The sequence below is a fragment of the Sinocyclocheilus grahami genome, unplaced genomic scaffold, assembly GCF_001515645.1.
Source record: "Sinocyclocheilus grahami isolate Dianchi unplaced genomic scaffold, SAMN03320097.WGS_v1.1 scaffold681.1, whole genome shotgun sequence".
NCBI classification, from domain to species: domain Eukaryota; kingdom Metazoa; phylum Chordata; class Actinopteri; order Cypriniformes; family Cyprinidae; genus Sinocyclocheilus; species Sinocyclocheilus grahami.
In genome coordinates this window covers 140,429-157,876 of record NW_015505860.1, presented here as the reverse complement: position 1 = coordinate 157,876, position 17,448 = coordinate 140,429, and the positions used below count along the sequence as shown (strand labels likewise).

At 37.4% G+C, this 17,448-nt stretch overlaps 3 protein-coding genes and 1 pseudogene across 6 annotated transcripts in view; all 4 read right to left on the bottom strand.

The window, feature by feature from the left end:
• LOC107559326 (RING finger protein 122-like) overlaps positions 1-2,538 on the bottom strand; it is a 7,072-nt gene extending 4,534 nt beyond the window's left edge. Inside the window, exon 1 of one of the 4 annotated variants that reach the window (XM_016243098.1) lies at positions 1,378-2,538. The gene's annotated coding sequence lies outside the window, so the exon portion shown is untranslated. The remainder of the gene's footprint in view (positions 1-1,377) is intronic. The other 3 variants (XM_016243100.1, XM_016243101.1, XM_016243099.1) reach the window with 3 other exon arrangements.
• A 2,916-nt stretch (positions 2,539-5,454) lies between these two features.
• On the bottom strand, positions 5,455-7,314 carry LOC107559323 (calcium homeostasis modulator protein 2-like). The gene is made up of 3 exons (XM_016243094.1): positions 7,140-7,314; positions 6,256-6,872; positions 5,455-5,933 (listed from the first exon to the last, which is right to left on the bottom strand). Exons 2-3 carry the CDS (start codon positions 6,799-6,801, stop codon positions 5,550-5,552), a joined length of 930 nt encoding a protein of 309 aa, XP_016098580.1. The 5' UTR covers positions 6,802-6,872; positions 7,140-7,314; the 3' UTR covers positions 5,455-5,549.
• Positions 7,315-10,170: 2,856 nt separating this feature from the next.
• Positions 10,171-17,448, bottom strand: part of LOC107559322 (calcium homeostasis modulator protein 2-like) — a 7,958-nt gene continuing 680 nt past the window's right edge. Inside the window, exons 2-3 of the mRNA XM_016243093.1 lie at positions 10,767-11,388; positions 10,171-10,681 (exon numbers count right to left, since the gene is read on the bottom strand). Coding sequence (XP_016098579.1) covers positions 10,298-10,681; positions 10,767-11,312 — 930 coding nt within the window. The 5' untranslated portion in view covers positions 11,313-11,388 and the 3' untranslated portion in view covers positions 10,171-10,297. The remainder of the gene's footprint in view (positions 10,682-10,766; positions 11,389-17,448) is intronic.
• On the bottom strand, positions 13,555-16,335 carry LOC107559310 (calcium homeostasis modulator protein 1-like; annotated as a pseudogene).

Below are 17,448 nucleotides of genomic sequence, written 5' to 3'. Positions count from 1 at the left end.
AATGCATTTTGGGAGCGATGACTGATTGAATGTATTTTTAGTCCAGTGCCTGTATATAAGATTAGTATTGCCCAAGTTCAGAGGCTGTCAGATGTGGATCATCTTACTATGTTGTGTATTTTCAACAGTTTCAATATGAAAAATAACTTTTACATTGATTCAATGGATTTATTGCATTTTGAAGAAAAAAAGTGTCATGGATTTATTGCATTTTGGGGAAAGAAATAATCAAATGTTATAATAAATTTTTGAAAATCAATATCTGGATTTGAATTTTTAATGTTATTATAACCTAAAGATGCTATGTGAAAGTTTGAAACAGAAAATAGTGATTTTCATCTTGCCACTTTCTTGGTAAAGAAAACACATTTTTACCCAAATGAATCAAAAATGGATTTATAGCGTTTTGGAACCAAACTCTTCATTTATATATATACACATTTATATGTATAAAGCTCTTTATAAAAACTCCTCTTAAGTATGCTTTTATAAATTAAAGTTTTATTTATTTTAGTGCAGTCTACAGTTACTCATAAAGATGTCAGTGCTCCTTTTTGAAATTAGGGTTTAAAAAAAAGGTTAAAAGACCATAAAATTGAACTATATCAACCAACTACAATTTTCAAATGCTTCAGAAAACAGAAATAACTGCCGTTTGAGGGCCAGTAGTTCCTAATGAATGAAAATGTACTAAATAAACAGGTTAACAGTGATTTAAACAGTATTTAGAGTTATAAATACAAGCCTTTTAAATGCAAGTAATGGATAATATCTTATTATTCAACCATTAAGTGATTAATTTCCTTACTGTATAGAGATTTGCATTTTCAAAAGAGAGAGCAAGAGAGCGTTTGGCAACGAGAGTGAAGCTTGGCCAATTGTCTGTGCAGAAAGACAAACACTAGTGGTGCACCCTTTCTGTCATAAAGCCACCATCTGGTCTGTCTGCGCAGGGTTGAGGGGAGGCAAGAGATGTAAAGGTCTCACCAACCCAGGCAGGAAGCACCATTTGGGGGGGAAAAAATAATAACTGACCTTGGGGTCGAATGGTGCCAAACGACCACGCAATATTGTGTCTCACACAATAGATACAGACACAAAGTGTGTCTCTCTAGGTTGCACACAAGTTCAGGTCTTGGAAGAGAGTGTGCCAATCAGGAGAAAGGTAAAAAGGCTTGGGTTTTCGGGTGAAGGAGGGGGTGGTAGTAATATAAGGAGGATTTTAGTTAAACATTGATAGAAAGCCAGTGGGAGGGTCGGGGGCTTTGTGAATAACACATGGTTAGGAAGCTGTCCAGATTATGTAGCCACTAGAAATGAAGGGAAGAGGTGGAGGAGGAGGAGGAGGAGGAAGAGGGGGTTATGATTCATACTCACCGTTACACCACTGGAGAGGTGCTAGATTGCTCCGCTATAACAAATTATCCAGTAACTTGTGTCCAAGGAGACAGTGTTGAAACCGGGCCAAAGGAGTGGGCCGATCCCCTCACTCAAAACCAGATGAATAATACAAGTTTTACACTCCCAAAACTCCTACCACAAAAACAAGGCTTTGAATCTTCAGCGCCTCTGGTTAACACATTATGATTACCCACCAGCTCCTCACTAGTGTATGGAGGAAGGCAGGACGATTTCGTTTTCTTTGTGTTGAAATATTTACAAAGACAAGTCAGTCATTGTTGAAACCTGTGTCAACACGGGAACAAAATATCAACACCTACTTCTTGGTATCTATGTTTTGTTCAACCACAGGCAAGTTAAAAGAACACCAAGCACTCTTTTTTTTCCAGCATCATGATCCAAAACCAAGCAGCAGCACAGAATATGAAAGATTTGCAATGTGTCGTTGACATAAACAATGGATCACCATCTACCTCCGCTTGACGTGAAGTTGTTGTCACTGGCTTTTTTCTTTTTTTTTTACCTCTCTGTAGAGTCACGATAACAAACCAGCGAGAGAGAAAATGTACATTACAGAGAGTCACAGATTTCTTTGTCTATCTTCAAAACACTGTCACAAGGCTCACCCCTTCTTGCCGTCAGCCACTTTCCTCTAGTCTTCTCGCTCAAGATTATCGCCCTCACGTTACAATCAAGCGTTTTCCACGGTAACAAAGGAAGAGGAAGAGCGGTGGCAAACAGCCGTCAGAGCGAGAGCTTGTGAATGCAGCCCATTCAAAGCTGTGTCTTCCTCACACCATCTGGTCTGGCTTCTTCGCTGCAAAGACACAAAGGATAAAATGCATTTTCCAGACAAAGTGATGAGATTCCTGTGTGTTTCCTGTCGCCTTTCCAGCAGCCCTGCCTCCACGTAATGGTGCCGATGACTTCTCCCCTGCTCAGTTTGTAAACAGATCTCTGCTCATGTGATTCGCTGTCTGGATCACAGCTCTCCTTTCACCCGCCCCCTCCTCGCACTCCCCTTCTCCCTTTCTATCCTGTGCTCACTCTCTTCATCCTACTTCTCTCCAGCTGAAGGCTATTAGGAGGTGATAGTGGCCAGGCGAGCAGACACTCAGGCCGAGTCAGACTCTCCCTGATGAGTCTGTGTAAGACAAGGCTGGGAGGGGAATGAGGGTTGATTCACTTTGCTTGACTGGCAGTCACGAAAACAGCAAGAGACTACAGAGTGAAAACAGTGAGAGTGTGAAGCAAGAGGGAAAAAAATAGAATAGAATAGAATCTAAGGATACTCTGAGAGCAACCCTACCGTAAAGCCAAAAAATGAAAAAAGAGCATGTGACAGAAGCAATGACGCCAGTAATTTCGTCACTGCATAAATAAATAAATAAACAAACAAACAAACAAAACACAGCTAATTAGACAGTTTTAGTTAACAGGTTTAGTGAGTGTTTTTAATTCATGTTCAGACAGGAAATATGCAACTGCTGATTCATGTTGCGCAAAATCAGTGTATTATGTAGAAGGTGCTTTTGCCAAAACCTCTTGCAGATGTCAAGATAAGCTCAATCGATAGCATTTGTGGCATAATGTTGACTGACAAAAATGTTTGGCCTTGTTGTCTTTAATAAAAATGTTTAAAAATGAATAAATAGTTGAGACACTTTCAACACTTTTTTCACAATTAAAGTGAATTTTTTTTTGGATGATTTAAAAGAAATGTGGAGCTTATAACTTTATGAAACTACTTTAATTAGAATTAGAATAAACTAAATTCTTCTTAGAAATTCTTTGGTTTTGAGTATTATTTGTGCTTAAAGGTGTTTAAATTATTTTTGTTTATGGCAATGCATTGCCATGCCAATAAAGTTGCAAAAACTGATATAACTTTACACAGAAAAGCAATAAGCAATTAAAAATATATATATATATTGTTAAAAGAAATATTGTTTACATCTTCTGGTTATCTAACTTTGACTAAATTGATCCAGGAATATTTCTGAAATATATGAAAATAAAATTATTTATTTTCTTCTCTGAGCAAATTATGCAGGCACGTGAGCTTTTTGCTGCACATTTAAGAATTTAATTGATAAATTTGCTTCCAATGCACTGGATGTAAACCCAGCAACTGTGAACCACCAAATCTTTCTCAGCTTCTGTGGGCCCATGATCAGATATTATGAAAGGATTCACTTCACCTCATCAACAATCCCACTGAGCAAGGATCAGCATTTTCCCTGTACACTAAATCAATTACCATGTGATCATCTCTAATGTCTTCTGTTAAACTGACAATTTTATTTAAACAATACTATATTGATCCTCTCTTTTCCTACCCTCTGACAATCAGATACCCTCACAAATCACTGCATGCTTGGCAATCGTCTCTGCCTGGATGAATGCCCATCATCTGAAGCTGAAAAAAAATAAATAAATAACAAGCTGTTCAATCCAAGATACACCCTTACCAAGACCTTGTCATTTTAATAGACAACTCGACAATCCCACCCACACAGAAAGCCAAGGACCTTGGTGTCACACTGGACAATGAGCTATCAACTGCAAACTACATACTAACAACAGTGATATCATGCAGGTTCCTTCTGCAAAACATTTGCCAGACTGTGGTATAGGCAGGGCCGCTGCTGGCCAAATGGGTGCCCTAAGCAGAATTGTAATGTTGTGCCCCCTCCCCCAAATATTATGGAAATAAAAAAACACCTACTACAGGGGTCAACATATAACTTTAATAAAACATAAAAGTAAATAAATAAATAAATTGTAATTAAATTGTATTATTTACAAATTACAATTGTAGCTCTACAGCAAAAACCTAAAATTACACACATTAAATAAAACATTTTAAAAGATTAAATATTATCAAAACAAACAATAATAAATTGAATCAAAAATCAATGGCAGCGGCTATTTACACTAAGTCCAAATAGCATATTTTCTTTGTTATATGCTATTTACACCGTGCATATAGGCTAGCTATAGATTCCATTTACACTATGATAAAATGCTATTTATACTACATATTTCAAATAGTGGTAATTATCTGCTTCTCAGTATTGTAGTAAATTATAAAACAGTATGCAATAATAAACTTATTGAGTGTAAATTATCATTTTAATTCAAATAAAAAAATGGATGCCACCTTATTGGGACAATAAAGCCCTCCCTACACATACCCTAACTCTACCCGATACTTTATTTTCAACTTTTCTATTATTTCCTTCATTTTTATTAAAAATAAATGCCTTTCCGATGTGATACAAGATTTGAAAAGGGAGGGAAAAAAGTTCGGCAAAAGACAAATTCGAACTCGTGTCGATCGCGTCAAATCGTCCACAGCACACACTTTACCATCTACACCACTGGAGCCAGAGTTTTTTGAGCGAGATGCTAACGGTCTAATCAGATTCAATGATCTATGCTAAGCTACAGCTAAAATTGCTACCGCCAGACCCGGAGATCGGCTGAATGGATTCAAAAACGGTAAAACTCAACTGTTTAACTCTAGGGGAGTTGGAAAATGAGCCTATTTTCAAAAATAGTGGAGTGTTCCTTTAATTGTAGACAGCATTACAAATTGCGTGCTTGCCATCTGTTGATCACAATGGTTTCATATGTGATGCTAATGCAGTTTTGTAGGTCATTCTGCATAAGAACATCTGCTAACTCTCTTAAATGACATAAATTACATGTCAGTAGTAGTTAATAACGTCATTTAAACAATTCTTCCCATCTTTATGGAAAACATACTTTTCAATGTGTTATACCAAATATGTAGTAGCGGGCATTATTATTAATTTATTTGACACTAATTTGTCAGATACACTTTATTGCTTGCTTTGCAATGTATAACAAGAGGCCATCTCAACCTGAGAGTACATCATGTCTCTTAAAAGAGATGCTAAATAGTTCATTGTGTGTTATCAAAATATTACAATTTGAGCTGCCAATCACCTCTCTACAAAGAAATAAGAAAGTAACTGAACAATCTGAATTACAGACTTCAGTGACAAATATCATCATAATACTCAAGCATGTTTACCATGAAGGAACAACAACAAACAATAAAAACAATTTAAAAAATAATAAATGAAAAATTCTGAATATATCAAATGTTTTCCATTTGCCTAACAGTTGTTCTCCTTTGTGTACAGGTCCCATTTGTTTAAGCGGCTGTAGATGGGAGTGTCATCAGTCTCTCTGTACATGTAAACCCCTGTGACGCGGTTCCACTCCATTCTGGGAATGACACTCTTGATTCCCTTGCAGACTTCTAGAAGCTGCTTCTCTTCATCTTTCAAGGCCACAAAGCCAAAGTAGTTCTTGACACATTCAGCAGCATGGTATTTAGCATGTACTTCAGCTGTACGCTGGAAAAGAGTTTGTTCGCTGGAACGATACTGGGACCAGTACGCCTCCTGCTGATAGCCAAGAGAAGAGCAGCAGTGTTTCAGACAGAGGAGCAGAAAGACAGCGAGGGAGATGATTCCCACCAGCAACCAGCCCAACAACTAGATGAAGAAAATCAGAATCAGTATGAACTTTATTCACAATTTGTTGTGTTTTTTAGGAGCTCTTAGTACAAACATATATACATACATATATGACATTGACAACAGAAAGAACATTTAAATAATGATAATAATAATAATGTGGTATACATCTGGAACAGAAGATTTATGTACAGATTTGTGCATTATTTACTGTATTATTTACTGTAAAAAAAGAAAAAAAGAGGTTATACATTTCATAAATTTGAGTAAATGCCCAATGAAATTAGAAGTGTATATTTAATTAAAGACTATAACAAAATTATACTAAAGTGATAAATACCTGGGATTCATACTTTAGCTGGCGTTCAATCACTCTTGAGTAGTTCATAAATGGAGCAGGTACATCCTTACACGGAAACCGGGCCATGATCTCTGGAGTCTTTGTAGTAGGAGGGAAATGATCCAAAGAAGAGGGGTCTACAAACTCACTGAAAGCACAGACATACGCCTCCCCTCTCAGGAGGGAAATAACTGACCAAGTGATGGGGGCAACAACTGCTCTCCCCAAAATGGAGCCCAAAAGAGCAAAAGCAGCAGACAGTGATAATTTCCGACATTTTCTGGTGCGGCACTCTGACACAATGTCCCAGGTATTTTGATTCAGCATCACTCCGATGACAAAGAAAGCCAGAGCTGGTACACCAATAGCAGTCAGTCCGTACAGGTAATTCTTCTTTGGTGAACATGGACAGTGAAATGCAAAAATATTGTATACTGTCTGACTGGCTACTGTCCCTAAACCTATCAGGCCATTGAAGATCATGACATCCTTACTCTTGAAGAAGAGCGCAACGAATTTGAAGTTTTCTGAGATGAGTGCAGCCATCTTGTCCTGATTTTCTCAATGTGAATTAATGCAGGTTAAACAGTCTTTATGAGAGTCTCTGTAAAGTAAACCTAAAAAACTGACAAAGACAGAAGATTAAAGAGTCCTCTTTTGTTATCTGACACATCATACAGAAAAGCAGAAACAGACTCTAAAAACTAGAGAAACGTAGGCACAAAAAAATATGCATGTGTACAAATCAGAATATTATGAGATACACATTCAAAGACCGATTTCATGCAGAAAAGTTCTTTGAACAAAGACCCTCTAGGCAAGTCTCAGCATGACACTCAGCCCGAATTAGAACCTAAAAAACATTTAGAAACGGAAAGACTTACATTCCATTGCAATGAGGTACAAATGGTCTCGCTGAACAGCCATAAAGTTTGACAAATATGTACAAACAAATGCAGACAGCAAAAGAAGTTGTGTTGTGTTGTGTTGAAGTAGTTAGGTCTTTCCTTCGCTCTGCCTGTTGTGTGCATGGCATGCAGCACTGAATCATCAGCAGGAACTAGCCTATATCTGGTTCCAACTCCAGTGGAAAGTATGAGCATTTAACTAAAACAGGCTGGGCTGGCCATTTTCAAAACTGAATGTAAATAATTACCTTTTCTCATCTGATCGAATTGATATAAAAAAATTTTTAATGACAAAACAGGATTGCACAATAACAAAAATGGCCAAAAATAATTTAAACTACAATTTTAATGGCTAAGTGTCTGTTTTGACATAAAATGAACCATTAATTCATTACACACATAAATCTGCTGACCCATAAGTGCTTCAACTTGAAATATTTAAAGGTGCTTTAATAGGCCTATTTGTTAGTTGTAGAACTTGCACGTAGATACCGAATTACAAACCAAAGGTAACAACGGTACCTTTGGTTTACCTGTCAAGAGCAAAGCAAACTGAGTATCAAGCATTTTGATGCTCTCAGATCCCTCCAGGTGATGAAAAGCCTCACCGCTGTTCATTAATGTCTTGTTTCTTTTTTTAGTCAATTCTGGTCTCTTTCATTTTCTCATTAAATTTCTGCTTTATCTCTTTTAGGACATTTGACTGTGTGAGCTGGTAATGTCACAATTTTCGTTATAAATGCTCCAAATTCATCATCGTTCACACTCTCATTTCCCAGCTATAAATGCGTATGCAAACTGACAGGCAAAAAAAAAAAGCCCTGTAAAAGACTGCATTCTGACTGGCTAATCTAAATCTGAACCGCAGCCGATTAGTAATATTGCTGTCAAAAAGATCAGCGTGATATTTTGGGACAATTATTCAGTGATATCCTCCAGAAATCATGATAATTTTCTGCATACTGTTCTGAAAAAAATATAGCATTTGTCAAAGCTTAATATGGCGCTGGCGGCTAGTAAATAAAACTGCATGCGCCTTGCAGAATAACATTTTGGTTGTGCTTTGTTACGATGACATTACAAAACTTTACAAGTCAAATGAGCTTCTGTGGAAGAAACGCAACCAAAACACAGGCTCAAGAAATAACCTGTCTAGACTAAAAGGGCTGCAAATTGACAAATTTGACAGATGAACGTTGTTAATTTGGCTAACCAATAGGTTGCTAATTTACACGGTCCATCCTTGAAAATAACTAGAACAACATGCACTAGAGCAAATCATAACGAAATGACCTCTTAGAATAGCTAACACTATATAATGAAATCCCACTACTGTTGGATAACTTTTGCTATCTGTTGGTTAAATAAAATATCTTACCTGTTGAGTAAGAAAGAAGCCATCTCTGGGTCGGTTTTGAATTCTTCGAAATCAGAGTTCTCTACACCTCTAAAAAAGCCAAATCATTCATTGTGGACTATAACATTTTCCATTTTTTGCTTGTGGGCTCTGCTCTGTTTGGAGTTTCTTTGTTTTTTTTGGTTGTGACAACAAACTTTTAGCTACACACATGGCCGGATTATCCAATGGGCATTATGGGCATGAGCCCAGGGGCCCATGCGCACTTGGGGCACAAGCAAGGGGAAGAAAAATTTCGGAGTGCCTATACACTAAGTGCAAATTGAAAACTTCAAGCATCGTGCACAGTGATCTCCAGTAGAGTATTTTCGCTTCTAGCACATCTATTCACGTGTCCCATCTCTGGCCACTGTTAACGTCCTGTTTATAGACTTCGTCATTCGATTTCCACATATTTCCAGGGTTAAAGCAATATAATACAAACCTGTGGGCCGCTGTCCCTGCATGATGGGCCAAAAACAAACAAAAAAACGGATTGCCAATCCAGCCCTGATCTAAACGTATCCCTAAATCATTTAGACAAATGTTTTTATATCTAACCCTACTTGCACGCTCCCTCAAAACTTGCGACATCTGTGACATTGTGCTGTGTGATAAAACTGCACATTTTAGAGTGGCCTTTTATTGTGGCCAGCTTAAGGCACACCTGTGAAATAATCATGCTGTCTAATCAGCATCTTGATATGCCCCACCTGTGAGGTGGATGGATTATCTCGGCAAAGGAGAAGTGCTCACTAACACAGATTTAGACAGATTTGTGAACAATATTTGAGAGAAATAGGCCTTTTGTGTACATATAAAAAGTCTTAGATCTTTGAGTTCAGCTCATGAAAAATGGGGGCAAAAACAAAAGTGTTGCGTTTATAATTTTGTTCAGTGTAAATAAAATAATTTTATTATTCAGTGTCCATTATAATGGACAGTGGTTCCTCGATGTACAGTATAGAAAAACAAATTGTACACTATAGCCTACTGTAAAACTGATAGAATTTCTGTAATAATCCACCTGCAAATCTTCACCAAAACTGAAATGATGTCTGACAAAATATCCATCTGACAATTTAAAACAGCTTGCCTTAGTTTAACAGCAACAGTAGCCATCTCAGCAATGCATAAACTACGTTTTGACATTCAACTTGATGTCTGTTTAGAAACAAGCTGAAGTTGTGGACTGTAGCACAGTAGTAAAAAAAACTGAGCTGATTTTTGAAAAGTTGCAGGTTTGAATGATCCAACAGCCATTATCATTACAACCTTTAACAAGAGACTAGCATTATCCAGAAATACATATTATTTATTTATTTGCTTATTTGCCTAAGTTTGAATGATTTTTTACATTATTTACATTATTATTATAATCATTTAGCTTTGTGCTTCCAAAATTGATGTTCAAAAGAGATAACATTTAGTATGAGCTTTAAACATTTGTTTATTTTTTTCTCAGAAGAATTATCTGATTTTTTAAAAAAAAGACAAACAATTTTGCATTAGAAATGAAAATAATTATAAGCTTTTTGTACTGTATTTACACAACAATTATTTGTTATGTAACAATTATTATTTTTTAAATTATTTTCTTTATGGTCTGTGTGGCACACATTTCTTGGGTGTTTCTTGATGCCAAAGATATTTGTTTTTGGGTGTGTAGTATTGTTCATTAATTAGACACTAATTTGTCAGACTCATGGGATAAAATGTCCATTTCTTTGTCAATTACTTAACAGTCATGTTCATTTGTGTACATGGCCCATTTGTTTAAGCGGCTGTAGATGGGAGTGTCATCAGTCTCTCTGTACATGTAAACCCCTGTGACGCGGTTCCACTCCATTCTGGGAATGACACTCTTGATTCCCTTGCAGACTTCTAGAAGCTGCTTCTCTTCATCTTCCAAGGCCACAAAGCCAAAGAAACTCTTGACATTTTCAGCCGCATAGTATTTAGCATGTACTTCAGCTGTACGCTGGAAAAGAGCTTGTTCGCTGGAGCAGTACTGGGACCAGTACGCCTCCTGATGATAGCCAAGAGAAGAGAAGCAATTTTTCAGACAGAGGAGCACAAAGATGGAGAGGGAGATGATTCCCACAAGCAACCAGCCCAAAAGCTAGATGAAGAAAAAAAAGAGGTTGTACATCAGAAGTGTTTATGCAATTAAGGAGTTTAACGACACTATAAAAAGTGACAAGTACCTGGGATTCGTACTTTAACTGGTGTTCAACCTCTCCTGAGTAGTTCATAAATGGAGCAGGTACATCCTTACACGGAAACCGGGCCATGATCTCTGGACCAGGTGTACTTGAAAAGAAGCCATCCAAAGATGAGGGGTTCATGAACTCACTGAAAGCACAGACATATGCCTCCCCTCTCAGTAGCGAAATTACAGTCCAGGTAACAGGAGCAACAACTGCTCTGCCCACAACGGAGCCCAGCAGAGCAAAAGCAGCAGTCAGTGATAATTTCCTGCATCTTTTGGTCCGACACTCTGACACAATGTCCCAGGTATTTTGATTCAGCATCACCCCGATGACAAAGAAAGCCAGGGCTGGTACACCAATAGCAGTCAGTCCATACAGGTAATTCTTCTTTGGTGAGCACGGACAGTGAAAAGCTAAGATGTTGTATGCTGTTTGACCAACCACTGTTCCTAAACCAATGAGGCCATTGAAGACCATGACATCCTTACTCTTGAAGTAAAGTGCAATAAATTTGATGTATTCTGAGAGGAAAGCAGTCATCTTATTTTGATATAGGTGTGTTTCTCTTTCTCAGTTTCTTTTCGCTGATGATGATTACTGTCTCTGGAAATTAAACCTAAAACATGACAAAGACAGATGTGCAAGTAAGTTCTTTGACACAGTTATACGTGAAAAGAGGGGCAAAACAGAAACAGCTTCTTTATGCGATTTCTAGATCAATAAATGCATACATTCAATTAATATAAAAGCAATTGATTGAGCAAAGTTTCCTCAAGCCTCAATGTGCCACTCAAATTAATGACTGAAAACCAAATATCAGCTGAAAAATCGAATAAATTCTGAAATGAAGACTTACATTTCATTGCCAGGGAGTACAAATGGTCTTGCTGCACATCCACAAAGTTTTAAAATTATGTACAACCAGAAACAGATTGTAAAACAAAACAAAATCGAGCAGTGAGATCATTCCCTCGCTCTGTCTGTTATGTACATATACCGCAGTGAATCACCAACAGCAATTAGAATCTGGTTTCAGCCCCAATGGAACTAATAAGCGTTTAACTAAAACAGGTTGGGCTAAAGTAATTGAGAAAGATCAGACACATGCAAAAAAATAAAATAAAATAAAAATTCTCTCTCTCTACATATGTCATCCAACGTTTTCTTCCAAATAAATTGCCTCCTGAGACCCAGTAAAAATGGATATGACAGTGGTTCCTAAGTTGCAGTTATTTTTTTGCATGTCTCAATTATCTGACACTCCTTTCGCAGGTCTTGTAATTAGACTAGGTGTGTTTAATTAGGGAGACATACCAAATGGGAGCATTGAAGTGCACAGAACATCTCAGAATAAAGTCAAGTCAAGTCAAGTCACCTTTATTTATATAGCGCTTTTAACAATACAGATTGTGTCAAAGCAACTGAACAGCATTAATTAGGAAAATAGTGTGTCAATAATGCAAAATGATAATCGTAAACACTAATTTTTCAGTTAAAGACAGTTCATCATTCAATTCAGTGATGTCATCATCCAGCTCAGTTCAGTTTAAATAGTATCTTTGCAATCATTTGCAATCAAGTCAACGATATCGCTGGAAATGAAGTGTCCCCAACTAAGCAAGTCAGAGGTGACAGCGGCAAGGAACCAAAACTCCATCGGTGACAGAATGGAGAAAAAACCTTGGGAGAAACCAGGCTCAGTCAGGGGGCCAGTTCTCCTCTGACCAGACGAAACCAGCAGTTCAATTCCAGGCTGCAGCAATGTCACATTGTGCAGAGGACTCATCTGGTTCCTGTGGTCTTGTCCCGGTGGTCGTCAGGTGAGCACGGACAGTGAAAAGAGATCATCTCGGAAACCAATGTCATGAAACGGATTCCCTGGCAGGCCACAGGAGAGCCACACAGTAAGTGAGTTCTGAAGTGACCCATTGTGGTTCACATTCACAACCTTTTTGACTACATCCACTGCATCCACTGTCCAAAAAAATATTCAAAGCCAATTTACAGAAATTGGGATAGTGTCCATACATTAAAATAAGCATCTAATTATAGTTAAAAATATAAACAATTACATTGTATAATTCCCAAAAATTAGGGGTGAATTAAATACAAATATTTTGATTTTTATTTGATTTAACTTATTCCAAAGTTATTTTTGTCTTATTTTAAATAATTTAATTAATCTTGAAGCCCTCTTGTAAGTTTGCTGAGGCTCTCTATAGGGTCGGTCGCAGTGATTTTGCCAAGTAAGACATGTTCCTGGATCAACATCTTTTGATGACCCTGGATCAACATTATTGTCCAAAAATATAGACTTATCCCAATCCCTACCCCTAAACCTAACCTTACCCATAATTTATTGCTAAAATCACCTAACCCTGATTTTAAGCCTAAAACAGATATTTCCTGAAAAGTTATATCTCAATTCTGATTGGTTGATTGGAAAGTTGTTCCAGGATCAACAAGGATGTTGATCCAGGAACACGTTGTACTTGAAATCACGCTCACCTTATAGGGCCTGGACCCCTGGTTGAGAGCCAATGCTTTAAGATATCCTAAAATATCCTAAAATCATATAAATAATAATTTATGTAACTGAGTTAGTAATAAATACTGCTGCTTTATGGTAGCCTAACAAACAACTTATGTTTAGCGAATGATTGAGTCTCAGGAGGATATAAAATAAGAAAGGGCATGCAATAAATAGAAACGAGATCTTAACAGTGAGTAGGCCTACTGCAATACCACTTCCTTCAATTCAGATTAAGATTAAAACGTGAAGTCAGACTTTGGAGTAGTATGCCACAGCTGTTGTTTTCACAGGTGTGTGAGTGTAGCGCTCTTCTGAGAGGCGGAGTGTAGGCCTATCCAAGTGCGCATGTCCATTCTTATCTTCAGCGCGTTTGTTCAGCATTAGTGCGCGTTTACATATATGCCAGTTCCATAGGACTTTATTCATGTCGTCTTCTTTACGGATCCCAAGAAGCTTCTCCTCATCACTCTTCTGTTTCCCCCCCCCCCCATCATCATCTTTATTACCTTTCCCTTTCTTTGTGGGTAGCTGGAACTGTGGAAGGATTTCACCACTGATGCTCTTGAAGTATTGCTGTATGCAGACCTTAGCGAAGCTCTTGGCGTGCTCTTTGCACGTTTCGTCAAATAGTTTGCACCGCTCTGTATCAATGTAGCGCGACCAATATTTGGTTTTAAGAAAAGCGGCTTGTGTAAAACAAGGTCTTATCGCCCTTATCAAGAAGGCTGCTATAGTTATTACCATTAAAAAGGTCCATCCACAGGCCTAAAGAAAGAAAAAAACAAACATCGCAACAGATTAATTTAAAAATAAAACAATAGGCTATATAGTTGTAGCTTATATATTTTTATATAATATATAGCCTAGTTTTATATAGACAATATATAGTTTCCATAAATCAAACTGAATGTCATAGGCCTATATAATTTCTCTTATACTTTAATATGCTTAATAACTATAAGCATACAGTATGAATAGCCTATATAGACAGGTGGGTCACTTAAGTGGTACGCAGGTGCGCATGCGCGACCAAAATAAAAAATGCACTGTTTAAGTACGTTCTGACAGCGCATTTGCATACTGGCATGGTTGACAGCTGTTAATGCACAATTACCATTTTAGATCGACAAACTGTAATACTGTAAGATTTCTATTCAAACTGAATAGATAAATAAATCTAGGCTACTCGCTGCCGTTTTCAAAGCACAATGCAAAACTGAGACATTTAATTCACTGATGCGCTTCAGCAGCGCTAAACCCGGAAGCGCATACACTTACTTGCCGGCAACCCGCTAAAATAAAAGCCTGCTGATTTTAAGTTTGAAAATTATAAAAATTCATTCAAAGAAGTAAATATTAGCATTTTATTTGAAAGTTTACTATAAAATAGTTGTATTTGTATTTGATACTCCCTTTTTATTTTAAAATGTAATAGTATTATCACACTTTATTTAATTATTTTATTTAAAATATATATATATAAATAAAGTGCAACAATATTATCACTACGATTAATTTATTTTTTATAGTTGTATTTAATGGGTTACACTATGTGCAGTGTGAGGACCAAACCAAATCTCCAGGTTCTCTTATGAGAACCAGGCTGAAAAACTTATGTGCACCCCTGCATATTGTTACGGGGCGAACGAGACGTGAGACGTGCGGATCCATATGCAAGGCTTTATTCAAAGACATGGTCAGAAACAGGCAGGGTTGAACACCAGCAGACAGATATGTAGAGGGCAAGACACAAGAGTATTCCTAGGGCTAGCGAGGGTCTTCGATCGGCGAACAGAATCCAGAGGGCTTAACAAGAGGGGTAATCAAATAAACACAGGCAGAAGGTCAGGAAACAGACAACAAGGCAACACGAAGTGGCTAGACTAATACTAGAACTACAACTGGGAACTAGGAAGAGCTCCGTAATGCAGCTATCGCTAGAAGAGTGATATGCGCTAAACAATACTCGGCAGTTTGAAAGGGATCAGAGTGAGTGTTATACAGTGAATGTGTGATCGGTTACAGCTGTGTGCAATCAGTGCTGTGTGCAATCAGTGCAATGGATGATGGGATATGAAGTCCGGGATGACATGCAACAGTTTGTGTAGTGCGAGAGTCAATGTAATGGAAGGGTGACCTCTGGTGGTGAGTGAATTGAAGGTCATAGACCGGATTCGTGACATATATACTGTAGACCTATTTAATGAGGTAAGCACTAAAACAGTTTATGATTGGTTGTTTGTTGATAAACAACTTTAGCACCACATCGATTCATGATGTATACCTTGACACTATAATAAATAATAAATTATAACCCATGTGCGTACAGTCTTTCAAAATTAGCCTATATTTGCAAAATTTTACAAAATGACAAAATTGCGCTTTACCCAGCGGTAAAAAACCTAGGCTAGGTAAGATAATTTAGAAAACCCAATTTCATCATCCATTTCATCATTAAGTTTTGAAATAATGTCACATGTGACAAACAGCGAATATAGCCTACCTAGTGGTCGCTTCTCTGGAAATAATCTCGTGTCCATCAAATACGTCTTTACATGGAACCCTTGCTTGTAATTTCAGATGCTCCTTTTTGGATAAGCTTTGATAGCTCTCGTTGAGGAACTCGGATAAATCCGCTGTGGCGCTGAAAGCACAAAGAAAGCTCTTGCCATCCATTTAAGTCACGGCTACCCATACAGCCGGAGCGATGAGAGCGCGCTGCGTCATGGAGCTGAACATGTAGCGTAAAACCGCCGGATCTTTCCTGCGTTTTCCAACCGGTCTCTTCCATTCTTTAGTTAACACTTATATGTTGTTGTTAAGTGCATATCCAAGTAAATAGAACCATATTGGCGGAACGATTAGAATGCCGATTCCATACGCATAATTGTAGTGTGGAAGACAAGGACAGGTAAACTCAAAAGAGGAATACATCTGAGCGCTTGCCAGAGCCATGATCCCACAGATGCCATTCATGAACGACTCTTGGTTGGCTTGCAAAAATTGGACCATAATCCGAAACTTATCCATTTTCAAAAAGCCAATTCACCTTTTAGAGCAAAATAGTAGATCAAAGTTGATCAAACTAGTAAAGTTGAGCATGCAATAATAAATGATCAATCTTATTATAATAATCAAAGACTTGCTCTATCTTGTCAGAGAGAAAAGAAAGCAAGACTGCTGGAGCAGAGTTGAGTCCAAAGTGAGGAAAGGTTCACAAGGTCGCCTTAATGCAGGGGTGTCAAACTCATTTAAGGTTGAGGGCCGGATCGGAGAAAATGTCCCCTTGTGCGGGCCGAATTACCTTTTGTTAAACCCTAGTTTGCTCACAATTACATTAATATTAACCATACAAACTACAATATAATAAAAAAAACTTTTTTAAAAAGATGATGCTTGGTTATTTTAGGGGTGTGCAATATTGACACAAAATGTCTTTTTTTATATAGTTATAATTACCATATTTTAACGAGTGTGTTTTTGAGATAGCACCTTGGTTGGTTTAAGCCTGTCATGGATAAATAAATATGACACTAAAGCCGCCAGTAGATGGCAGAAAGTCTCAGTCTTAATGAGTGATCCATTGACTCATTCATTCAAAACGGCTGATTCGTTTAGAAACTAAGCTAGTGATTGTCTTTATGAATGGGCCACTGAATCATTGACTCAAATAATTTGTTCAAAAACACAGAGTAATTCAGTAACAAAATACACAGTGCTGCTTTGGAGACACACAATTGGTCTTACTTCGGCTTTGTTAAAAACTTTTTCTTGCCAAAACAGAGATAAACAGACAGCATTGTGACTAATAGAACACACTTAATACTAGCATCTTGTTTGTTGAGCTGTTATATAAAATCAATTCATTTGCGATCGCGCTGACATTCAGGAAAGCAACACTCTTGATATAGTTAGACCTTACTTAACTATCAAGACATAAATATTAAAAACTAAATTTCTTACAGGGCATTTTATTTTTGCCCCCATATATTGAATTATATTGTAAACTGATAGCCTTCATCCGGCACTGAAAAACTCTCATGATGTGTTTGTTTGTTTTATTTGCAAAGTTACAAAATGTCAGCTCACACATCATTAAAACAAGTTAGGATATTAGTACACAATAAATATCGCACACTCCTC